This window comes from Arvicanthis niloticus, chromosome 6, assembly GCF_011762505.2.
Source record: "Arvicanthis niloticus isolate mArvNil1 chromosome 6, mArvNil1.pat.X, whole genome shotgun sequence".
In the NCBI taxonomy this organism is placed as follows: Eukaryota; Metazoa; Chordata; class Mammalia; order Rodentia; family Muridae; genus Arvicanthis; species Arvicanthis niloticus.
This window is the reverse complement of record NC_047663.1, coordinates 37,186,725-37,213,179: the sequence shown is the minus strand read 5'-3', so window position 1 is coordinate 37,213,179 and position 26,455 is coordinate 37,186,725. Positions and strand designations below refer to the sequence as shown.

General features: G+C 38.8%; 1 protein-coding gene and 1 long non-coding RNA gene across 7 annotated transcripts in view; one reads left to right on the top strand and one right to left on the bottom strand.

Annotated features, from left to right (window-relative positions):
- Positions 1 to 22,644, bottom strand: part of Ggnbp2 (gametogenetin binding protein 2) — a 29,675-nt gene extending 7,031 nt beyond the window's left edge. The window contains exons 1-8 of one of the 6 annotated variants that reach the window (XM_034505397.2): positions 22,538 to 22,644; positions 22,071 to 22,266; positions 14,175 to 14,255; positions 12,649 to 12,902; positions 10,762 to 10,860; positions 6,944 to 7,069; positions 6,743 to 6,856; positions 826 to 1,029 (exon numbers count right to left, since the gene is read on the bottom strand). In XM_034505397.2, coding sequence (XP_034361288.1) covers positions 826 to 1,029; positions 6,743 to 6,856; positions 6,944 to 7,069; positions 10,762 to 10,860; positions 12,649 to 12,902; positions 14,175 to 14,255; positions 22,071 to 22,266; positions 22,538 to 22,617 — 1,154 coding nt within the window. In that variant the 5' untranslated portion in view covers positions 22,618 to 22,644. Of the gene's footprint in view, positions 1 to 819; positions 1,030 to 6,742; positions 6,857 to 6,943; positions 7,070 to 10,761; positions 10,861 to 12,648; positions 12,903 to 14,174; positions 14,256 to 22,070; positions 22,267 to 22,537 lie in introns of those variants that run through there. The other 5 variants (XM_034505396.2, XM_034505398.2, XM_034505399.2 and 2 more) reach the window with 5 other exon arrangements.
- On the top strand, positions 22,153 to 23,895 carry LOC143442718 (uncharacterized). Its single transcript, XR_013111126.1, has 2 exons — positions 22,153 to 22,290; positions 23,353 to 23,895. It is a non-coding gene; the product is annotated as an uncharacterized LOC143442718 (long non-coding RNA).
- Positions 23,896 to 26,455: the final 2,560 nt, after the last annotated feature.

Sequence of the window (26,455 nt, the reverse complement as noted above, 5' to 3'; positions counted from 1 at the left end):
TACTGGTAAAGTTAAGATAATTCAGAACTGGTTCTAAGGAAATGAGTCTTAGGGCCCAGAGGTACCCTAAGAACTATTTCCCTCACAGTAGATATGGTAGGCTCATTTCAACTTCCAGCAAAGTGTCAACTATTTCTTAGTTCATTGGTAAGATGTTTTGAGAAAGAATGAGAAAAAAAGGCAATTCCAAAGTGATTCAATCATAGGCAAAGGCCTAGGGCCAGTCTAGTAGAAGTAATATTCACTTTACTACATTGAATTTTTGAATTTAAAAAACTGCTAGATGAAACTAGGACTCAGAAGAGTTGACACATATAAAACTCAAAGGAAAAATGGGTTTGATGTAGTCTATGAAAAACCTAATTCTAATTTCATTTTCATAGCAAAGCCAGAGATATTAATTTAGGCTCTTCTATAATTTTAATAATTACATAATACAGTCAATGAATTACATTCACTAAAGCATTTATTTAACCCCCGTGCTGCAAAAAAACCCTTAAAACTTCTATGCAAAAATCACCATTGTGAATAAAATCTAAACATGATAAAGCAGGATGCATGGAGAAATATTCACTTCATTTTTCAAGTAAAAATGATAATCTATAATGAAAGCCTACCTCTTCTCCAAAAGTAAGAAGCAGAGGACTAAACCAAACACCAGAACACTTTTCCCATATTTTCATTCAATTAGGAAAGCAACATCTATATATAGCATACCTTAATTTGTACACTTATGTAGTGAGGCATAGGTGATAGAAATAAACTTTGAGTATAAAATGAAGCAAAGCGCTAGATAGCCCATTCTAGCAAACTACATACTCATACCCTCCTGCGAACTCTGGCTCAGCACGACCCAAGAGATGTGCAATAAAGTCTGTTTCACAGCAAACATGTATGTGTCGCTCATGTGGACAGCACCGCAAGCCTTCATAGAGGGCAGCACAGTAGCCCTTCTCTTTGCTGCAGTCAAGTTCACCAATGAGGATATTGTATGCTCGGAGGACTTTATTTTTGCAATCAGTGCAAAACCTGTTTTAGAACAATAAACAAACAGAAACATTTAAAATTAAGAATGGGGTATGACTACAGAGGTAGAGGCAGATGGATTTCTGAGAGTTCAAGGCCAGGCAGAGTTATAAAGTCTAAAAAATAATAAAAATAAAACAAAATAAAAATATCCACATTAAATGCAAATTTAAAGATCACATGAATGCAACTCTGTCAAGTAGAAATGATTTTAAACTAGAACATGGGCTTAAGGCAGGTATATGCTTGTTTCATAAAACCCACATGATCCCCTGCCTCAAGACTCCTGTGTGTTCAAACCTAAGTGTATACCACCATGACCCACAGAACCTAGTTTATTTTTGAATCCCAAGACAAGAAAGAACCTGGATAGATGAAAACTCCAGGCTTATGATATTACTAATCGGCTGTCAGCAGAGAGCTGCTGTGATGGGATGACAACAACAACAACACAACAAACTCTCCTTGACGTAAATTCATTTCTCAAGGAAACTCTGTGGTCACTGCACCCACGTGCACACATCCATGGCTTCAGCCAAGTTTAGAAGATGATTCATGACCAAGATCCTACTTTTTTTTTGTTTGTTTGTTTTGAGACAGGGTTTCTCTGTGTAGTCCTGGCTGTCCTGGAACTCACTCTGTAGACCAGGTTGGCCTCGAACTCAGAAATCCGCCTGCCTCTGCCTCCCAAGTGCTGGGATTAAAGGCATGTGCCACCACCGCCCGGCTGATCCTACTCTTCTTGCCTGAGGGCTAGACCTATAACGTAAAATAGTGAGACACTAGAGACACCTAGTAGACAACTGCTTATACTTGGTGTTCCAGAGCAACACAGTTCTCTTTGTATGTCCTCTCTGACCTCAGTTAAAAACGATCACTCAGACAAACACTTTGGTTCAACCTCAGTTAATTCCATCTTCTCCCTAGTTCTGGATTAAATATGAACCCAACTATTATAGTTGACTTTCATTATCTTTTGTAGATCCTTTTAATTCAGCATCTTCTACCCTGATTTAAGTAGCCTGAAAAAAAAATTTTTTTTAAAGTATAACATAGAAGAGAGAAGAAACGGTTTAACAACATAAAAGATGGCTTGCCAGGTGGTGGCTGTCTGCCTTTAGTCCCAGCATTCAGGAGGCAGAGGCAGGCAGATCCAGAGGCAGTGAGTTCCAGGACAGCCTGGTCTACAGAGTGAGTTCCTGGACAGCGATTCCTACAAAGAGAAACACTAACTGTGGGAGAGTGGAGAGATGGCTCTAAGCTTCAGTGCTTCTTTATCTTTCAAGAGGACCTGAATTCAGACCCAGCACCTGAGGAGCTTAAAAATGCCTGTAACTCTAGCTATAGGAGATCCAATGTTCTCTTCTGGCCTCTGTAGGTACTTGCACTCGTGCACAAACCTACACATGTAACAAAATAATCTTAAAAAGAAGAGCAAGGGAGACCTAGGAAATGAATAGTGAGTAAAGAGCTTGTTGTGTAACACGAGGACCTGAGTCTGGATCCCTAGTACCCATATAAAAAGATGAGTTTGGCAACATGTACTTGTACCCCAGAGTTGAAGGACAAGAAAGGTAAATCTCAAGGGCTTACCCACTAGTTAATCTAACCAAATACCAAGCTCCAGGTTCAGTGAGTGACCCTGCTTCCAGAGAGGGAGTTTGGGGGGAGAGGAAGAGGGAATGAGAATCGATAGAGAAAGAAACTTGATATTAACCTCTACCCCTACATGTGTCCTTATGAGAGTGTGTAACTATACACACATGCACATAGCATACACACACAGTAGGGGTGGGAAGGCTAATTACATTGCTTAGGCTGTTGTTGAATTTTTGGGCTTGTACAATCTCTCTGCCTCTGCCTCTCTAGAAGACAGAAATAGCAGCAAGTATAGGTGACACCAACCAATCTCCTATTATTTCTGTCTTACACTGCTTACTACTTTATCTTTGCCACTATCATGTGTTATTTTTACTACATCCAGGTCTTTCTGGCCCAATAGAAGGTAATTATGGGTTTTTTGTTTTGTTTTTTTTTTTTTAAGGAAACACAGAGGCTTTCTAAGCCTACAAGGTTAGGAGGCAGTAAGACTGACAAGTTAAATTAAATCACCCTATATCACTAATGCTTTGAAAAATATATGTAAAGAAATACAAAAATTTACTCTAAATAGATTAAAGATACACATATTAAAACTTAAAACTATGGGCTGGTGAGATGGCTCAGCAGTTAAGAGCACTGACTGCTCTTCAGGAGGTCATGAGTTCAAATCCCAGTAACTACGTGGTGGCTCACAACCATCTGTAATGAGATCTGATGTCCTCATATGGGTGTCTGAAGACAGCTACAGTGTACTTTGGGCTGGAATGGGCAGGGGAGAGGGGGCGCAGAGCGAGTGGGGCTAGAGAGGGAGAAGCGAAGGGAAAAAACAAACAAACAAAAACCTTAAAACTACAACTCTTAGAATATAGGAGGAAAATACCACAACATTGGACTAAAAAACAATTTCTTGGATATGGCATCATAACACAACAAAAGCAAATATACAACAAGGACTTCATTAAATTTAAAAACTTCTAAGCGAGAGATGGATCAGCAGCTGAGAATACTTGTTGCATCCCTAGAAGACTGGGTTTGGGGCTGGAGAGATGGCTCAGTGGTTAAGAGCACTGACTACTCTTCCAGAGGTCCTGAGTTCAATTCCCAGCAACCACATGGTGACTCACAATCATCTGTAATGGGATCCAATGTCATCTTCTGGTTTATCTGAAGACAGCTACGGGGTACTCATATATACATAAAATAAATAAATATTTAGAAAGCAAATGAAACAAACTACACTTCAAAAACTAAAAGGAAAACTTAAAAGTTGAGAGATAAGGCTCTGCAAACGTTCTGACATTACTATACTGTCAAATATAATCCTAAATAAACACTACTACGTTGTCAATCCTCACAATTTAATCTAATCCCATAGTAAACCCTGTTCTAATACTGTAATTATTTTTAGCTGGTTAAAGTGGCCCTCTAAGGCCAGGACTTTGGAGGCAGAGGCAAGTGGATCTCTCTGAGTTCAAGGCCAGCCTGGTCTACAGAGTAAGTTCCTGGACAACCCAGGGCTACACAGAGAAACTCTGTTTCAAAAAACCAAACCACCACCACTACCACCACTACCACCACCATCACCAACAAAAAAAAAACCAACTGTATTTTGTCTTAAAAACTGAGGCATGTTAACATTTGTTGCTCTTACAGTATACAAATTTTTTTAGCACCCACATCCAGGGAACCCAACACTCTCCTCTGGCTTCTACAAACACATGTACACACATAGTGCAGAAACATACATTCAAACCCATATACATACACATAAAATAATTTAATCTGAGATGGCTCAGTGGTAAAGGTGCTTGCCCAGCAAGTATAGTAACCTGAGTTCAAACCCAGAACTCATTTAAAGGTGAAAGGAAAGAAGTGAGTCCGCTGTTCTCTCACAACCACACAAGAGCTGTGGCATATGTATCCATGTACAAATATTAGTATATACAAACAAAACAAAAAAAAAGAAATGTCAAAGTTTTAATGGGTAAAACAAATTCTATGCAATCTCAATTTCTTGTCTACATATAAAATTACTCTTCTAATCAAATTTTCTTCTCATTCTTAGGGTATTTATAAAATACTCTATTATCACCTTATTTAAAATGAAGCCAAAATATTGGAAACTTTAAAACATTAGTTTATTATATGACCCCAGAAGGACAAACAGTCTCCTCTCTCTCAAATCCAAATCATCAATATATTGTCTACTTTTTGAAAACCAATCAAAGGGGGTTGGACAGAGATGGCTTAAAGGTTAAGAGCACCGGCCACTCTTCTAGAGGTCCTGAGTTCAATTCCCAGCAACCACATGGTGGCTCACAACCATCTGTAATGGGATCCCATGCCTTTTTCTGATGTGTCTACAGCTACAGTGTACTCAGAAATAAATAAATCTAAAACAAAACAAAACCAAACAAAAAAAAAACAAAAACAAAAACCCAGCCAGGGCTATACAGAGAAACCTTGTCTGAAAAAAAAAGGAACTGAGTATGCAGTTCATTAGCACATGACCATTTTAAAAACATGGATTTTATTAGCATGTATGTTTATAGTTTTTTTTTGTTGTTGTTGTTTTTTGTTTCTCAAGACAGGGTTTCTCTGTGTAGCCTTGGCTATCCTGGAACTTACTCTTTAAACCAGGCTGGCCTGGAACTGGCTAGCCTCAAACTCAGAGATCTGCCTGGCCCTGTCTCCCAAAAGCTGAGATTAAAAACATAGCTATAGCCAGAGAGATTATAACCAGGCTATAATTCTTGTTTTGCTAAAGTGAACCCAAAGCCAAATGTAACAAATTTGTAATAACAGACCTGTCCCAATAAGAACACACACACACACACACACACACACACACACACACACACACAAAAAAAAACAAAACAAAACAAAACAAACAAACAAAAAAAAACCATAACAGCTACATGGTTCCTTTGCCAGTTTTTCTCCTTCCTAAGGGATTCCAAATGCTGAGGGCACTTAGAAAATTCCTTTGTAATAGTATTCTACAAAGAAAAAGACAAGGTTACAAGAAACAAATATATTCTAACTCTATTTAAAGATCATGACAAATAATTACAGAAGAAATATTTCAAGTTAGAAAATAGAAGGCTTTTTGGGGTGACACATGGTCTCTTGTATCCCAGGCTGCCTGAACTCTTTATCATCCTGCCTCCACTTCCCAGGTACTGGGATTACAATCTAGTTTACCCATGCCTAATTTATGCTGGGGCTAAGGATCAGACCCAGAGCCTCATGCATGTTAGACAAGTACTTTAACAAATGAGCCACAACTCTAGGCCAAGCACCTGCTAATTTAATTTTGAAAATTTATCAAACATAATTCTATTACAAAACCCAGGAGTAGTATATTTTCTAAAGTGATTAACTATACTTCAATAGATTAAATCAACCTGTGCCTCATGAAAGAACAATCTGGAACAAATAGTAAATTAAAAAAAAAAAAAAAAGACAAAAACAAGAGAAACTGTTTCCATGGTTGAGAATAAATACAAACTACTCTTGCAGAAGATTGGAATTTGACTCCCAGCATCCATGTCAGGCAGCTCCCAACTGCCTACAACTCCAGCTCTAGGGGTCCCAACATCTCTGGTTACAAACTACACAAGCTGGTTACAAGCTACACACACACACACACACACACACACACTCTCTCTCTCTCTCTCTCTCTCTCTCTCTCTCTCTCTCTCTCACACACACACACACTCTCACAGGCACACTCTCACAGGCACACACACAGACACACAAAATTTAAAATAATAAAAACACTGGCTGTGGTGGTACATGCCTTTAATCCCAGCACTCCAAGAGGCAGAGGCAGGCATGATCTTACGTAATAAATTCCAGGACAGCAAGGGCTCATAGAAAGACCCTGTCTCAAAAACAAAAAACACAAAAGAAAAAAATCTTTAAAAGAAAGAGACAAGAAGGCTAACACTCAAAGCCACCTCATAAAACAATTGCTTACCATGACTCCTAGTGCAGATAGATGTTAACAGGACAATGGAGTACTATTACACTAAAGAAGCCAGTGACAGACTACTCGGAATGACTGACATCTAAGATACCCCCACTATATCATAATGACTTTTGCACTCACCTGTGCTTTCGAAGATACGTTTCTAGTGTTTCTAAAAGACAACTAGAGTCAATTAAAACTACTTCATCCCTGCATTCCTGGGACATGAGTTCCCAAACATCCATCCAACATCCTCTGTAAAAAGAATAGATATTAGTGAAAAGGAGGCATACATGAGGTGAAAGGTTTAAAAAGGCAGAATAAAGGATTGCTTTGTTTTACCTGGCTGTTCCCTGGAAAGGTCCATAATGGAAAATGATCCTACACTTGCTGTCCTTCCTGTGGTCTTCACTACTTCTCTTATCTGTACTTAACTTCTCTGAACTGACACTGCTACTGCTCCCTTCACTGCAGTACAGTATGGTACAAAGCTTAGTGACACTGAGATAACCTGAAGAAATAATCTCTAAGGTCTATGTTAAAATTATCAATTCTTTAACATATTAAGATATTAGTAGATAAATCTACAAATTTGAATAATGAATAATATATTTAACCATAATACATTGTTACTTTATTATTACTTACATTATTTACAGTTATAAAAATAGAAATTCATTTATAATATTAAGCATTTTACAAGCAAATATACTTCAAATGTTCTAAAGCCAAATGGCATTTAAAATGTTATAGTCTCTTCACCTATTAAACATGGATCAATCTTTAACCAATTAAAATTTATTTATTTAATGTGATTGTTAAATGGTTAAGTCACTCTTATTTACAGCTAGCTCTGGCAACAAAATTTATCTAGTTTTGATTTCCAAGTAGCCATGAAAGTCACATATTAATCTAACAAAGTATATAAGTTTATATTTAATAAAAATAGCATACTAAGATGCATACTCTAAAATAGCCTAGGTAAGTAACAAGTACTACACACATAATTTCTTTAAACTTACTGAGAACCTCCCAGACCCTCCTCCCAGACTAGTTTCAGTGACATTGGTTGTGCATTTTGCTGTGTGGCAGATGTGCATTCCTACAGAAATGTCTGTCTATATTCCATTCAAGGATAGTCTTCTAGACTTCTCACTAATTCTGAACTGGCTTCTGCCTGATCTTCTGCAGGTCTCATTACAATCCTAGAAATTCAATGTCATGCCTGCTTAAGATGGTAAAACCCAAGTAGCTAAATAAGTATTTCTCAACTCTCAGCTTAACATGTCATTGTACAATTCAGCACTTTAATCCCACTAAGGGGAAAAGGTCAAATTGAGGTTCAGTTCTACCTACTTTGACAATGAAATGTCAACTTCTGCTCTATCTTGCATGTTAAATCCTTTGTCTCAAGTCTCATATTCCTCTTTTGATAGTTAAGTTTAAACAACCTACCACTCAAATCAGAATCTAGGCCTATGCCTTGGATGACTCCTTTAAAGCATGCTTTCTGAAGAATTTCAAAGCCACTTCCTTCTTCTACTCCTGTACTTTCCATTTAAGGGTTAACACACTACAACCTTGTATTCCATTTCTATCCACTCAACTACCAAGTGTGTTCATCAACAGTGCTAGTAAACCAGTGTCTATTCTGGGGTCCTCAGTGACTAAGGAACATTCATTATGCTGAACAGATCAATCTCAAACAACCTTCTCCTCAGCCTCCTCCTACCCAGCTAGCCATACTCTTCTGATTAACTGAAACCTCCCACCATTCTCTGCTCTTGCTCTATTTTATTTCTACATGGTTTTACATTCTGTTTTCTCAAAATATCCTTAATCACTAACTTCTGGCCTATATGTTTGGCCTGGTTCTTTCTTTCAGATACCCAACTTCCACACACACACCCCCCTTCAACAAAAACAAACCAACAAAAACCCACCTAGGATTTACTTGCATAGCTAAAAAAACACTCTCAGTAAAGGTGACCCAACCACTGTTCTTTATAAAGCTGGAAGCCAGTGAGTATACTTTCCTTGGAAAAACATTTGATTAAAAACCTGAGGCTAGGGAACAGAGAAGAAACATAAAATGAAGATTTAACAGCAAACAATTGTGGAAGCCTTTCAAAGTACTATACCTACTCAGGTATCCTGACTAAACAAGACTATAATCACTGACTACCATCTACATACACTGGGGAGTAACTAAAGCTACCTTGGTTAAGTCACACTATCTAAGATCAACTAGCTCCATTTATATTAATTTCATATCCAATAAACAACCTTCAAAAAAACATTTGACTTTCCATGTAGAGGAGCTGTACTTGAAAGAGAACATGAAGTTTATAGACACTTAGTTATTTTCTAAGCTACAAGATATGAAGATGTAGCCTCATAGACAACTAACAAAAAAGCGTGTCACTGCAGAACCAGAGTAGCAGTTGGAGCAAAACAGGAAGAACTGGTCTTCACAGGAAAACTGCAGTGAGAACAGGTATGTAAGGTGCTGGGCTATCTACTTCTTTTTATTACTCTTCAATAAAGAACCACAGAAGAAGAAAGCAAAACCAAAAAGCAGACCTTTTTACTATGCCATATCACTCAGCTCATTTTCTAATGAAAAAATTATGACTGAAATGAACATTTAGAGAGGAATCTTTTAACAACACAGAGAAAAACAAGTACCAAAGACAGATGTAGTAAGTCAGTCCATGCCTCAGTACCAGAATGATACTGACAGGATCAGCTCAAGGTAATCTTCCACTATACAAACTATCCAAAAACTCAAGGCCAGCCTGGGCTACATGAGACCTTGTCTCTACAACCACAGTAACAACATCATCATTCCACAGTATATGAAGTAGCTTGAGAACTACTATAAGCTGTACAGATGTTCACTGACTTCGGAGTATTTAGATACTATGGAATACATGGGTTTTGTTCAGCTCCTACCTCAACAAACAAATGCAAAAAGATATTTTTAAGCACTGCAAGGGAATCTGAGTATTAACTGTGTGTAAGATTATTATAATTAATTCCAATAGGTGCTATACCATTGTGGGTAGGAAAAAAATATTCATCGTTTTAGAGATGCATGTAACTAGAGAATAGCAGGATGTCTTGAACTTTCTTTAAAATACTTAAGCAAAGAAAAAGGCAAACATGAATAAAACAAATGTTCATTCAACGTTTGGTAAGTGCCGAATCTGAGTAAGATACACAGGACGGCAGGAGTCCCTGCAGTGTCCACTTGTATTCAGGAGTATAAGATTGGAGGATCACTTGAGAGGAATTCCGGACTAGCTAAGTTGATCAAATAATATTTGTTGTCTCAAATAATAAAGTCTCTATTTTATGGTCTTTCTACTTCTCTGTATTTCATAACTTTCATGATTTTTTTGTTTGTTTATTTTTGAGAGACAGAGTCTCACTATATAGTCCTGACAGGCCTAGTATTATGTAGAGCAGGTTAGCCTCAACTCACAGGTATTCACCTGTTTCTGTTTGCAAGTGTGCTACACACTGAGTCCTGATAAAAAAATTTTAAAAAATGTTTTTCCTAGGCATAGGAAATCCTGGATATGTAGGTCTTTGTGTTAGAGAAAGAAAACGTCTATAAAATAGTTTCAGTGACACTGAGATATTTAACTCAGAACAGTTTTATATCCCTTTATTCTTCTCCAAACAAAGATTTATTTCCAACTCTCTGTACATCATGTTGACCCTATCCTCCCCAAGAATACTTGGAGCAAACCAGTACTGTATATCAACCAAGAAAACTGATAATTAGTTACACAAATACACATCACCATAACTGAGTAAGGCTTTTTTTTACCCTTAATAAATTAGGGAGACCTAAAAATAAGAAAGACAAAAAACAATTTAAACATAATGGTTACAAATCAAATAATACTACTTTGAAAACTTTAAAATTAGTGACATAAATTTTTCAAAATTCTTAATCTCCTGAAACATAAAGGAAAAAACTTAAAACTCAGTGACTTTATATAGTTTCAATGCAAGAACATGCTTATTTTGACATCTGTCAGAATGTAATCCAATTAACAAGACTAGCAATGTTATCCTTTTCACTAAATGGGACTAACATTAAATAAACTTAACATCGATGAAACATTTTAACATTTATTTCTACTTACCCCAAAGGTTTAGGTTTGTGTGTATCTAAAGAGTGCAACTGACACCTCTTGTTCTTCTTACTTTTTGGAATAGCATCTATCATATCATTTAGTTTGGACCTAGTAAAAAATAAACCATTAAAGGTTTGTCATTTCGCTTTCAAATTTTAAAAATTTCTATTAGCTGCTTTTTTGTATACTTAACAGTCTACAAAAGGTATACTTAAGGTATACTTAACAGTATTACAGAGACATCACCTATCCTAACTTTGTCTCCACCCAAAGCAGTCTACATTTATTTTCCCTCTCCATACCTAGCTAGTCTAGTTGGAAAAAACCTACTTTACTCAGTGCCCTCTTCCCTAGACTACAACTCTTATCCTGGGAGCTTCCAGTGTGTCTGACACTCTGGTATTTTAGACATTGCTTACATGACTTTCACCCATCTTCCTTCCTTTCCTCAAATGTTATGTAAATACATACTACCCTTAAGAGGTAAACCACAAAAATTTTATATGAATATACAATATTGGACTGGCAAGATGGCTCATGGGGAAAGAAACACATCCTACATCCAACAATTAGCGAAGCACATCAACTTTTATATAGATCTTTATATAGATCTACAATCCTATCCCTTCTATCCCTTGCCCAACCCACCAACCTCTAGTTTAGTCAACTACAATTTCCAAAATGATTCCATACTGCCACCATTGCCTTTTACATCCTAGGCTTTGCTTAGCACAATAATCCTTTTAAATCACAAATCAGACTATGTTATTCCTGTTTAAAAACTCTAAAGCTTCTTCTTCAAGCTGGAGCTATAGCTCAAGGGTGTCACACTTGCCTAATATACGAAGTCTTAAGATCAGTCTCTTGAACTTCAAAATGAATTAAAAAAAAAAAATGAAAGTCTCTACCACCTCATAACAGAAGGGTGAGTTCAAGCACATGTGGAGGTCAGAGGAGTGTTTGGGAGCTGGCTCTTTCCTTAAACCATGTGGGTCCTGGGGATCCCTTAGTCTTGACAAAAAGTACCTTGGTCTGCCTATACTACTTTATACCATAAGTCTAAAAATCATCACTAAAGCTATCCCTCCCTTATCTATCTATACAAAAATCCTATTTACTCAGTCCTCAAAATACTTCAGGATCCTATCATTTCTTGGTATCTTACTCAGTCCTCAAAATATTTCAGGATTCTATCATTTCTTGGTATCTTTATCACCTGTAATCAACGTCACGTTCCCTATTTTACATTGAACAACCTATTTCTTTATTTCTGTATCTACCCTTGTACTCTCGTCACGTATTCTCAATACAAAGGTCACTCACTGTAGGCCAAATTTCAAGTGAGACAATGTTGTTCATCTCAAAACTCTCCAAAGCTTCCTGTGTACTCAACAGTAAAAACCTCAGCATGACCTATAAGGCACTAACTACCACAACTGAATCTTTATTACTCTCCTGATCTCATCTTTTATTACTGTTCTCTTTACTCAGCTGGCTCTAGCCAACATGCTCTTGTTGTTCCTCAGACATGTCAAAAAATTCTACCCTCTGACCCTTTATGCTTGTTATTCCTCTTGGTCCTTTTCATCCAGACAGATGCAGGATCCCTCCCTTTATTCACTTCTTTATCAGAAGGGCATTGCCAGATCACACTATTCATATTAATTTAATCCACTCATTCTGTTACCCATCTTACTGTTTTCTTTGTAACTTATACTTAATATACTATTTTTTGCTTACTTTATACCTTTCTCCATATGAAAAGAGAAACAGCTACTCAATAAAACTGTTAAATTCAATCTCTGCTCTAACCAATAAGAGGTTTCCCCTCATTGAAAGGTTATTGTCATCAAGTTGTTTAAAATTAAAGCATTTTTCTTAATTAGCTATACTTACCCATGTACATAAAATAATGTATAAAGCTTTTTTGCATCAGTCATGCAGCTTCGAGTCAGAGATAGTACTCCCTTGGGCCCTACTGTCAGGGGTTCAAGGGCAGGATTTCCAGACTCTACAAGCTGAGAAAAGAGGCGTTCCACACTTCGACGACAACCAACACATGGGACAAGCTGAGAAAGTGCACTCAAGACTTCACGAGATGTTACCACCATGGCAATACTTAAATCTTGTTGCTTAAGCATACTATGTCGCTGAAAGGGAAAAGAAAAATGAAGATTCCTTAAGACATAAAACTACTCTTTTATTAATGTTGGCTTTTATCTTTGGGAAAGAACCAGGCTTGCAATGGATAACTAATAAATTAGTATACATGAATGTAATCTACTGGTTATGACAAGGAACAAAAATGAATGGAAACCACAGCAACAGAGAAATGGGCAAAACCCTGAAAAGTAATTTCTTCTACTTAAGGAAGGGAACTGTTATGTTACAACTAACACTTCCAGAAAAACAGATAAGAAAAGAAGATAATATTCAAGTATTTCTTCATTTTTACTATTAGCTTTTCAAAATGATCTTTAAAAAGTAAAAAGAATTCTTAAGTAATCTATCTTAATCATATATTTTTGAGTATTTAAAAAGTATCTTATGTCTAAATAAGTAAAAATCAAGAAATTCATACTGTAGGATTGACATTAAAAATATATATTGTATATATATTGGTGGTGTAAGAGATCAAACTCAGGACCTAACACATGCTGGGAAAATACTCTGGCACCAAGTGACATCCCCAACCCCAAACAAGTTCTTAATAAAATGTTGCATACCTTAATCTTATAAAAACTAGGAAAGATGACCTGATAAAAATTAAAGACTTTTAGACCTGTAAAATGTGAACAGAACCCAATTCTTTCATACAAGTAATCTATAAATCAGGTACATAACTATATTTACTGCAACTGTAAAAATGAAATCAACTTCAGTGTACTATTACTACCCAGGCAAACACCTAGGTTAAAAAAAAACAAACAAAAAAACAAAAAACAAACAAACAAACAAACAAAAACCAAAAAACAGCAGCAGCTAATGTGTGGTGGGACAAGCCTTTAATTCCAGCATATCTGGGGCAGAAGTAAGCAGATCTGTGAGTGCAAGGCCAGTCTACTCTACATAGAGAGTTCTAGACCAGCAAGAACTACAATGAGATTTGCTCTCAAACAAACAACAACAACAACAACAACAAAAAAAAAAAATTAGAAGTTATAGCTAAGTATCAAATGGTTTAAAGGCTGGAGAGATGGCTCAGCGGCTAAGAGTACTGACTGTTCTTCCAAAGGTCCTGAGTTCAATTCCCAGCAATCACATGGTGGCTCACAACCATCTGTAATGAGAACCGATGCCCTCTTCTGGTGTGACTGAAGACACCTACAGTGTACTCATAAAAATTTAAAAAAAAAAAAAAAAAAAAAAAAAGTTTAAAAATATACACACATGACTGAAAACAATTATTTAAAAACCATTACCTGAATAAACTGCTTTAGTTGTGCACCATTATTCTGATGCCCATCAAGATTTAAAACATTGTCAGGAAATTCCATCACCATCTTAAAAGGCAAACAGAGCAGAAATCACTCATTGGACTCTTTGTACACATTCTACAGCATACTTTTTAAAACGATTAGAAGACGGAAACATCTATAAAGCTAAATTGTCTCCTGCAAAAAGGGGTCTTGATATTCAGTGTATAAATTTTTCCATTTTAAAATTTCACAAACAAACACACGCCGCCCGTGCATGTACTGCAGTTAGAGGACAACTTGCAGGAGTCAACATTTTTATTCTACAACATAGACCCTGGGAATCAAGTTTTCCATTCTTGGTGGACAAAGTACCTTTACCTGCTAAGCTGCCTCGCTGACCAAAGGTATATACATTTCTAAAGCCAGACATAGTGTAGTCATTAGGACCAAAGGCATTAAAATCAAACACATAGTAGAAATCCAGACTCTGTCACTTAGTATCTATGTCAAGACTCTGGGCAAGTTATTTAACCCGTGTATTATCTTACTTGTAAAATAAAATTAAGTAATAATTTCTAGTATCTACTTCATAGAGCAGTTGTAAGAGTAAGTTGTACTTTCTAAAGTAGTAGTGGATAATATTTAGTTAGATAATCAATTGAGTTAGTTCCCTGTAACTGTGAAATATAAGACTTCTTTTGTTAAAATATATGTGGGGCCCAGTGAGCTGGCTCATGTGGTCATCAAAGCTCTCAAGCCTGATAATTTGAGTTTGCGCCCCAGCACCCAAATGGTGAAAGAAAAAGAATAAACTTCTGCAAATTGTCTTTTAACCTCTAGTGTTCACTGTGGGACATCTGGCCCATCCTCTACCCCAACAAAGAAATGATGTTTTTGAAAGCTAATACATATTTTGGGCTGAGATATAGCTTGGCACTAGAATACTAGCCTAGCTAGTACTAACAATCTATTAAAGGTTCTGGGTTCAACTCCACAAAAAAAATTTATTCATATAATGTAGAACTAGCATTTATGTAGCAGTATTAGCATTTAGTAAAAGTTTATGCTACATATGATGAAAAAGGAAGTACTGAGGTATTTATTCAGTTATTAAAACTACTACCAGAGGAATTTAGGAGGCTTCAGTGTGTGACAATGTAAATTAGTAGGTTCACTGATCTGTGACTTTACAGATTTTATTTTATTTTATTTTTGGTTTTTCGAGACAGGGTTTCTCTGTGTAGTCCTGGCTGTCCTGGAACTCACTTTGTAGACCAGGCTGGCCTCGAACTCAGAAATCCGCCTGCCTCTGCCTCCCAAGTGCTGGGATTAAAGGCGTGCACCACCACTGCCCGGCTGACTTTACAGATTTTAAAATCCATGAAGTGGCAGGAGGGCAAGTCCAGCTCCAAGGTGATCCAATGCTTCTGATTCTGCTGGTACTATACTCACGTGCACATATGCACCTACAGGCACACGGGCACATACACACTTACATGAGTAAGTAGATGTTTTTTCTTTTTCAATCCATAAAGTTATATATTAACCATGAAAAGAGCTTAACTGTAAGATGTAGATCACAATTTCAGAGACAAGTGAAAATGTTGCCTTGAAAACAGTAATATATGCACAAGACTGGAGAGATGGCTCAGCACTTAAGAGAACTGGTTCTCACAGAGGATCTGAATTTCATTCCAGCACCCACATGGCAGCTCACAACTGTCCACAACTCCCATTTCAGAGGAACCAACATTCTCTTCTGACCTCCAAGGGCACCAGACACACAAATTGTGCACAGATACATGTGTGTATATATACTGCATACCTGTCTTAACTAAAACAATGTAAAAAATATCAAACACACTATACAAGGACAAACTATTTCCAGGTAACAAGGGCTTCAAATTCTTATATACCCAAAGAGTCAAAATAAAGAGAGCCATTTGAGGCAAAAACAAGAATAGTAAACCCCACTTCATTGAATGTTGCCTTAAAAGATACTTCCCAGGGTGGGGGTATGAGCATGTACAGAGCTGTGTGTTCAATCTTCAACACTGCATAAATCCTCATGTGCATATATAGGTACAAGCCTATAATCTCAGCATTTAAAATAGGAAGATCTGAAGTTAAAGGTCATCCAGAGGATTTCAGTTTCACAGACCCAAAACTGCACAGACAACTTTGCGTGTATATAGCTTATCTTATAGAAAAAAAGAGTTGCCTCAAACTCCTGATCCTCCTGCCTCCACCTCCTAACTGCTGCGATTACAGTTATAAGCTACTGTGTGTGGTTTTCTTTTCCAAGTGTATTACAATACATACATACTGTTTATTATCAAGGAGCCGGTGCTCCTGCTTCCAATTCTACAATGACTTTATTACCTTGTAAGACGTGTTTCAACTTCAATAGTTTTTACTGTTTGTAGTTTCTTCTTCAATATGCTTATATAAAATGTCACAATCTTACTGCTTAAAGGCTTCAAATTTTCAAGTTCATCAATCACAATATCTTGTTTCTGCTTTTTCTTCTCTTTTCTCTTCTCTGCCTGTCTGTCTGTGTCTCTCTCGTTTTTGAAGACATGGTTTCTCTATGTAGTCTTGGCTGTCCTAGAACTCACTCTGCAGACCAGGCTGGCTTTGAAATAAAAAATGCACATGCCTCTGCCTCCTGAGTGCTGATACTAAAAGGTCATTGCTATCCAGCCAGTCTTCTCTTTACTACCTCCAATGGGTGGGGGTAACAACATTTACTGTAGCTTTAATACTTACTAAGTATGTAAGTACCTCTAAGCACTCTGATATCATCTTTACGAACACTAATAAGTAAAACTGTACGAACACTAATAAGTAAAACTGAAGTCATCCATATAATGCTGAAGCTATAAATAATCTGAGAATCACTTTAATATACAGGCAAAATATCTAATAATGTGTATTGTCCATTATATTTATTGTAGTCGAACTTATGCAAACTTAAAAGTAATAATCCTGATATTAGAAGCCTTGGTCCAAGCTAGACATGATGTTTATAATCCCAGCACACAGCAGGTTGAGGCAGGAAAATCATAGGTTTGAGGCTAGCCTGGGCTACATATAAAAAAAAAAAAAACTACCTATGCTTCTACCTCATTACCACCATCACTCCAAATTTTGGTCCTGAAAATTAAAACTAAAACTAGTTAATTTTTAATCCCACAGGCTAGACATGTGGCTCTTGTCTACTACACACAAGTCCCTAGGATTGGCCTCCAGCTCTTGGGGGGGGGGGGGAGGGAAACAAAATAAAACAAACAAACAAAAAAAATGTTCCATTAACTCACATGTTTTTCAGAATCACCTCACAGGATCTAAGAGACTAAAGAAATTTAACTGTCAAGCTGGGCTTATAGTCCAGAGTATAGCACTTGTCTAATATGAGCAGTCCTGTATTCAGGCTCCAGTGTGCAACGAAGAAAAATAAAATTAGGTAGCAGTCAGTAGCTTGAGAGGCTAAAAAACAGAGGATCAAAAATTGAGGCCAGGGCCACCAAGGTCAGCAGGTTAAAAGTGTTTGCTGATAAACCTGATGACCAGAGTTCAATCCCAGGGACCCACATGTTAAAAGGAAAGAATCAACTCCCTCAAGTTGTTCTCTGACCTCTACATATATGTGAGTGGGGGTGAGGTATACATGTTCATACACATAAACATGCATACAAATAAATAAATGCACTTGGAGGTGGGGCACGCACTGAAAAGGATGGCTCAGCAGTTAAGAGCTGCTCTTTCCAGAGACCCGAGGTGGCTCACAAACATCTATAACTCCAGTTCTGGGGATCAGTCTCCCTTTTTTGGCTGTCAAGAGCACCAGACACACTCATGGCATACAGACATACATCATGCAGGCAAAACAACCACACACATAAAAATAAAAACATTTACTCAGTAGATAATTTGCATAGTATATGAGAGATACTGGGTTCAAACACCAGTAAAACATAGACACATATGACAGGCATACAAATGAAAAAAAAATACACAGGTGTCAATACTCTTAACAACTAGCATAACTAGAAAAATCAAATCGTTCCTGAATTGGCTGATTTTTATTTTCTCTTGAACCACATACTCTGCCTTAAATAACTACCTCATCCTTGCCTTTCGAATATTTAGGATAACAGCTTTTTATTTTATTGTTCTCTAGTCAACGAGTGTATTCTAGTCAACTAGTGTATGCCATTTAATGTTTTAAGAGAACAGTAAGAAAAGGGAAAGGCAAAGGGGCTGCTAGCATTATTTTTCTCCATTCTTTCAAACCACTTCCTTGAGTTAATCTTAGGTTCTAGGTTACTTAAAGGAAGACAGGCCCTGTAAAGTCCACGAGGTGTGGTTTCACAGAGGAATCATTAGTGTTCAGCTGCATGATGAGGATGCCGATCCAGAGCCATCCAAAAATAGAACAAGTCATTGCGCAGCAATTACTGCTTTGTGAAGTTTATTGCATCCATTACTGACTTTCACTCTTAAGCATCTGCCCCATTTTTACCAGACCACAAAAAAAAAAAAAAAAAAAAGTTTCAGAACACTCCCATGAGCTCTAATCAATAAGACTGTTTGCCATTTTATCAAAATGTCACTTTAGTATTACTGTTTTGTATCATTATTCACAAAACTACTTTAACATGCATTAGGAAAGTTAAATATTCAAGAGCTAAAAGAAAACACTAAATACTAAACTTGTAGCAAATGCTAAACTCCTAATCCCCTAGAGCCACCATTTTCTGCTTTTTAGGCTCAGAGAGTTCAGAACTCCTATCAATTTCTAGTCTACTTATTATTCTTATTGGAGGGGGGCATATCCATGCCAGAGGTGCTTGTATAGGAGTCAGAGGGTAACCTGCAGGAACCATTTCTTCCTTTCTACCATTTATATCCCAAGGAATGAATGACCATCATCACACTTGGCAGCAACCACCTTTACCCACTAAGCCATTTTGTCACCAGTTTACAGTTCATTTGGATCAATTTGAATTAAAAGGGTTATCTTCTAGAAATGTTGCAATAATTCAACAACATGAACCAAGAAACTTGTAACATGTTCTTATCCTTCAGTAATTCTACTTCCAAAAGCCCAATGGGAAAAAATTGATAACTCAATGCCTTATCCATATTCTTTCAGTATTATTCAAAAATGAGAAATCAGAACCACATGGAAGGGTGATATTATGGAATATCATACAACTTGTACAACCATTAAAAACATTAAAAAATGACAAAAAGTAGTAGTATACATCTTTAGTCCTAGCATTTTAGAGGCTAAAACAGGAAGATCATTTTAGCCCAGGAATTTGACACCTCATCTTAAAAAGAGAAAAGAAGGCCAGAGAGATGGCTTAGTGAGTAAAGGTGCTTGCTGTAAAGCTTGACAACCTGTCTTCCATCCCAAAACCCACACAGTGGAAAGGGAACCAACTCCCCATCAACAGTCCTCTATCTTCCACATATATACTACAGCACACACACACATGTATGTATATACCTATATATGTACACACACACACAAACAAGTGTAAAATGTTGAGTGTATCCCAACCCTGCCTTTGTGCAGTAATAACTTAGAATGAGCTAGACTAACACTTTTCTGCAAACAAGATTTCTAAAACCATTTACTCAAAGATCACAAGGTTGTCCTTTGGGTTCCTAGGAACAAAGATCAAACCAAGTTAACTTCAGGCAAACACTGCTATCAAATATCAATGGACCACTACACAACACACACCTCTCCTTCCTCTTCCCACTTCTCTCCCAACAGGTGTTTTGTTCTACATTCTCCCTTTAACTGGGATTGAGAAGAATGATCTTGAAAGAAGCTTGTGTTCCTAAATACGGCATAGATTTACATGAATTTTCAATAATACTCATTCATTAATGGCATTCAATGTCAGTTCACAGTTTCCAAGACAAACTCACGAAATTAACTCCTTAATGACAAAAATCCATTCCTAAGCAAGGAAAAATTATACCTATTATTCGAAGTTATTTAAATAAGCTTAAATTGTCTTTGTAAAATGAGTCTGTAATAAAAACAAAATTCAGACACCCAGTACAAGGCAAAAGCAGGTGACACTAAACCATCAACAGTCCTCTATCTTTCACATATATACTATGGCATACACACATCTACATGTACACACATACACAAAATGAATATACATACATATATATTCATATTCATAAATGTAAATTTATGAAAAAAACTGGAAACTCACATCATTGTCAAGAATGCAACATACTGTTCACTTTAACGTGCTTTATGAAGTAAACACTGACTAACGTGCTACATGCACATTGAAGGTGGTTATGTGAAAGGAGAGTATGCGTTATCTTAAAATTTGTAAAAAGACAAAATTTACAATGGTTTTCTGTTTTCATATTATATAGTTAAAAAACAAAACCCAAACCTCGAGATTAAGGAAAAAATAAATGCACTCACACAAAAAAGTTAATAAACTGTGTTTTTGAAGGTTTTATGGTGAAGGGGACAAAAGGTAATATAACAAATGAACTACAACCAAGCACTGTCACACGGAGAAAGAAATCATTTAACTGGCTTCTAGCTTGGTTTTTCTAAAAACTATTTTAAATACAAGTCCATTAAAATTAAAATTCAAGAAAATAAGAAACCATAACTAATTCACACAAGTAATTTCTAACATAAATTCTACTTTATGTCAAATCATTCGACTATCTTTTTAAAGCATGCTTTCCCTTGCAAAGTCCCATCGAAGTGAACCAGTCAACAGCTCCCCTAATTCTTCAAAAGTACTGAAGCTCTTACTTGAGACTGGCAAAAAGAAAGGCTCTGACTGTCATCCCCACAATGACTTGCATTTTACATAAAATGTTAAAACCTTCAGTAGATAACTACAAAAAAATTCTTTCAGGAAGATAACCGATCTGCCTGTGAGTGGAAAAAAGTCAAAGGTTGTAAGACTTATGTATATCAGATCACAATGGGCGAGTGTAAAATCCAAGAGGGTCACCATCAAAATGAAGATTTCAAACTTGTTCGGAGAAGGTTCATTTAACTGTGGTAAGCAACTGCATTCACTTCCTGCTCAGAATCAACTCAAATTTCTGCCATTTCCTTTTAAAGGAAACAGTACTACAACACAGGGCAGAGGGTCGGCAAAGGTATACCAGCACCAGGTCTTAAAACAACCATCTTCCCACGTTTGTGATTTTATATCCACAATGATCTGATCGGTCAGCTTTCCACACTACTTTACACAGTCAGTAATTTGGTCTTGGGCTACTTGTAAACCAAATAATGCCAAAACACCCATTTTGTGAAGAGTCATGGCTTAACACAATCATTTCAGGAATTATAATGTACTAGGTATTAGGAAATCAAATCGTTTAGGTGGAATCTGCACTGTGCAAGAGAATGTCACTCTGCCCTCAGTAATTACGTTTCTGTAGTGATAGCTATAGTGTTAAAACAGAAAACACACAGGTAACAATGTAGCTGCGACATTTTCAGATAATTAGGCCTCCGGGAGGGTAAGTGGCTTCTGTAGAGGATAGGCCCTAAACGCCCCTGCTCCTTCAACCCTTCTCCCAGGCGTGTGCTTAAAAGCAGCGTCTCAAAGGAAGACATAAAGGCCAAGGGTTCTGAAAGAGACAAGACCTGAGGGGAGGACCTCAAAGTGCGTTCGGGGCGCTGGATCTGGAGCCTGCCAAGGGTACCAAGGGGCCCACTGCAAAGGCGAGTTTGTGGGGCCTGTCGAGAGAGGCGGCCTCGCCTAGGAGTTGCAACACACTCTTTCTCCAGTGCGCAGCGCTCGGCCTGGGGGGAGGGGGAGGAGGGGAAACAGCTGCCAGGGGAGCAGCGGGCCCAACCCGGCCCAGCCCGCTCACCGTGAGGGTGTCGTCTATGTAGAGGGGAATCTGCCTCCTCTCGAAGGGGAACTCCTCCTCCCCGTCCCTGCACACTGCCACCAGTCGCGCCATCGTCCCCGACGCTGCCGTTGCCACCGTCACCACCTCCTCCCAGCTGCCGCTGCTGCCGCCGCCGCCGCTGCTCCTGCCGCTGCTGCCTCCTCCCAGCTCCTGCCTGCAACAGCCAAACCCCGCGAGCGTAAGCACCCGCCACCTCGCAGCACATTCGCCACGGGGGAAAGGGGTGGGGGGGCGCGGAGCAAGAGAGGACGGGAGAGCCTCGCTGCGTTTCCCATCACCCGATTCTACACGCGCTCAGCCAATCAGCGCCCCGCAGCGCCGGGACCCGCCCCCTCGCGCCGACTGCCCTCCCCCACCTCTCCCCCCCCACCCCCCCGCCCGCCCGCTGGCCTCCAGTCAGGGTCCAAAGGAGAGGCGGAAAGGACCTGCTGGCCCCGGGACATCCCCGCCCGGCTCGGGAGTCCGGGCTCCAGGAGCCCATCCCCGCCTCGGCTCCACAGCCCATGCCCGCACCCCGCCTCTGACCCCCTACTCCCCTGTCGGAGCGCCCCGCCCAGGGTGGCCCCTAGGCTGCAGTTGCCAGGCGCCACCCCGCCCCTGGGAGGGGTCGACCCCGCCTCGGCTCTGCAGAGTTCGGGGTGGGGGCAAGCTCAGACCCAGTCCTCACCCAGGTCGGAGGAGGGCTCTCGGTTCTGACCTTCACTGACTTCGCGGACGCCTCCCTGACCCCCACCTCTGCTCCCCGTTACCGGCTGACGAGGCCCGCGTCAGGGCCGGCCTGGGCGGGAGCGCGGCTGTGAATGCCGTTTCCTCTCCAGGCTCAGTCAGCCGCTCGCGCCACGGGGAGTGTGGGAGGGAGGGCGGGGGACGTGGGGAGGGTGGGGCCGGGAGGGGCCGCGAACTCCAGGCGGGGCCTGTCTCTTCTCGCGAGACCGCGGCCGCCTCGCTCGTGTCCCGACTTTCGAAATCGGTGTGTAGGGGTGGGGGGACTCCCTGCGCTGTCGCGCGCGCGGATTTACCAAAATGAGCGTGAACTAGGGCGAGTAGGGAGGCTGAGCCTGGGTCCCCGCCCGGGACGAACTAGGATCTGCTCTCGGGAGACCGGTGGGGTGAAAAGCGCCCACTCCGGGTGGACGGCGCAGGTCCGGGCCCAGTTAAGACTTAGGTGAGCGATGAGGAGCTGAGGCGGTCGAGGTCTATGAGAGCGGACAGTGGAGAGGCCTTGGGCCTTGTTTTCCAGGTTTGACACATGCGGACTTCCACCACTGGAAGACTGGAGGAAAGGGCTCTGCTACCCCGATTGACCCAGAACCAGCCACCTTACAGGGTCTGCGTCAAGATCTCTTGACAGGATGGAAAATACGTGCAGAATCTGTTACAGTAGACAGAAAATGGAACAGTAGTCTGTGTGTAGGAGGATATGACCAAAAGAACTTCTTGAGTTAATATTAACTTAAGAGGCTCCCTTGGGCAAAGTTCTGATGGTGGCCAAAGGCCCTTCGGTCTGACCATCTTCCGAGAACCAGAGCTGCTGTAAAGACAATTCCTCTGCACCCTGACCACTGCCACGTTTTCAGGTCCTAGTAAAGCCAAACGTTTGGGAAATGTTTCGTCTTGGTGGTTTTAATGATAGATCCACTCACTGCTTGTACAAATGCCTGATCTTAGGGGCAGATCGAATATTTTCTGGTAAAATAGGCTAAAGCTGTTGTTACTGACCTTTAAAAGTATTTTGATCACATGAAGTCTTTCAAATCATAACCAAAAAAAAAAAAAAAAAACCCATAGCCATGTTGACTTATGACATTGTGTGGTCACTGTTAGAGTAGGTGACATAATAAACTGGAAGAACCATTGTGTGTTCCCAAAGGTGTGATTATCCAGTAAATATGTCTTTGGGCCATACTAAAAGCAGAACAGTGTGATCCTTAATTTAAATCCGGTTTTTCATGCACCTTCTGACAGAATACATAGTAAAAATACAGACATTTTTAGAAAATCTTGTGTTTTATGTCTACGACTACTACAATCCATGTACCTACATTGATTATTTGAATTTTAGGTTATGTTTGATAACAATATTGAGCCAATACGTATATAGCTACTAACTTTAATTTTCACTATTAAATACATACAAGATACTAGCAAAGAATCAAGCTATGAAGAAAATGGCAGTTGAAAAGCTAGAATACCTTCTGTTTTCACTACAATGGCTGTATTTGATATGATAGTAAAGTCAATGTTACTTAAATTAGTACATCTGAAAGTCTGTAAGTTGGATTTTCCTTTTCATGATCTGACAGTATGAAGTTCTATTTTATCAATTAAAAATAGAAACACAAGGCCAGTATGGTAGCACATAGCTGCAATCCTAGCACTTAGAGAAGGCTAAGGCAGCAGTTTACCATATATTAAAGACCAGATTAGACTGCACAGACCTTTTCTCAAAATAGGAATTAAGTAGACATATTAGGTTTTTTTAATAAACATAAATTAAATGTAAGCTCCTTAAGGGTAGGGATTTTGTCTCATCTGTTTGTATTTCTGGCATCTATACCTGACACATTAGCTCAGTAAATCAATTGTGATCTTTCTCTTCTGAAAAATCAGAGGGAGTTTTGCCTACTAATTCTGATTTTATGAATTTAGCTTTTCTTTAGGACATTAGGAATTGGAAGACGGGAAAACAGTGTACACTTTTTCCTTTTTAGTTAACATCTGTAATTATCAAAGATATAAACTTAGTGAGACTAGAGAAGTATAGAGGGCTGAAGATACAGTTAGTGATAGAACAGGGACTAGCAGGTTCAAAGCCCAAGGTTCAGTATCCAATACCACAAAAATAAGTAAATACCATAATATTAAACAAGAAAAGTGCCAGATATGGTGCACATCCCAACACTCCAAAGGCAGAGGCAGGTAAATATCAGTGAGATCCAAGCCAGTCTGCCCTATATGGTGATACCCCGTCTCAAAAAACCAAAAATAAAAAAATAAACCAGTTATTAACGAAAGCAACACAACAAATGAGACATGCATTAAGTCATAAGATAACTTACTTTCTCTAAATGAATGTACTAGTTAAGCCACTCTGCCTTCTGGCTGCTCCAACAGATAAACTGTGAGGTACTGGTACAGTGTGTGACACAGCAGAAAAATCAATCACCTTTCCTAGTCATGCTTAATTTACATACTAAAATCTTACTGGTTAAATTTCAAGTCTTACTTTTTAACTGAAAATAAAATCTGATGTAATTGTAGTCAGCAAATACAAAGTCATTCTAACACTAAATTAGCCATCAAGTTTAAGACTAAATTAACCACCAAGTTAAGAAATTGAAGTAAACAAAACACATTTAATAATTAGTATATTTACATTAAAAAATATATTTTGAGGGCTGGAGAGATGGCTCAGCAGTTAAGAGCACCAACTGCTCTTCCAGAGGTCCTGAGTTCAATTCCCAGCAACCACAAGGATAGCTCACAACCATCTGTAATGGGAACCGATGTCCTCTTCTGGTGTGTCTGAAAACAGCTACAGTATACTCATAAACATAAAATAAATAATTCTTTTTAAAAAATGTCAAATCTGTATCAGGAGGCTCCACCTGCTCTAAACAACACAATTTAGATTGCTAATAAATACCAAACCAAACACCCTGACCAGCAGCTATTTCTGATGTGTACTTGATATCAGAAAAGCAAGATTTTCTTGATTCTTATCCATACCCCCAACCCCCCCACACACACACACGCCTATGCTGGCCTCAAACTCACCATGGAGCTGAGACTGGCCTTTAACTCCAATCCTCCTTTCTCTGTCTTCCAAATCCTAGGATTACAGGTTTGTGTCAGGACAGCTGGCCAGTATTAGCCTGCTTTAAAAGATATACATTGGCCAAGCATGGTGCCATCCACCATTAATTCCAGCACTTGGGAGCAGATGGATCTCTATAAGTTTGAGGCCAGCCTAGACTACATAGTTCCAAACCAGCCAAGGCTACATAGACTCAAACTAAAAAAAAAAAAAAAAAAAAAAAAAAAAAAGACATCAGAATGTGAAACTAAAGTCGTGTGGTTTTTAAATCTTTAGATTTAACAGCTGGCTCAAAGATCTGCTTCAAGTTTTTAAATTATTCCAGTTCTCAGTAGACTATTAAGCCTTAATGTAGCCAGTTCTATTAGACTGCTTTCATCATTCTCATTGATTTTTTTTGATTCTCTTTCCCATGGTTGAGGCCGCCTTATCTAGTCCCTTCCTGTTTCTCTAGCTTATAGTCCACACTTTTTTCTGAGTTACCTAGTTCCCTCCCAACTTACTTTTGCTGACAAATTCATTACAC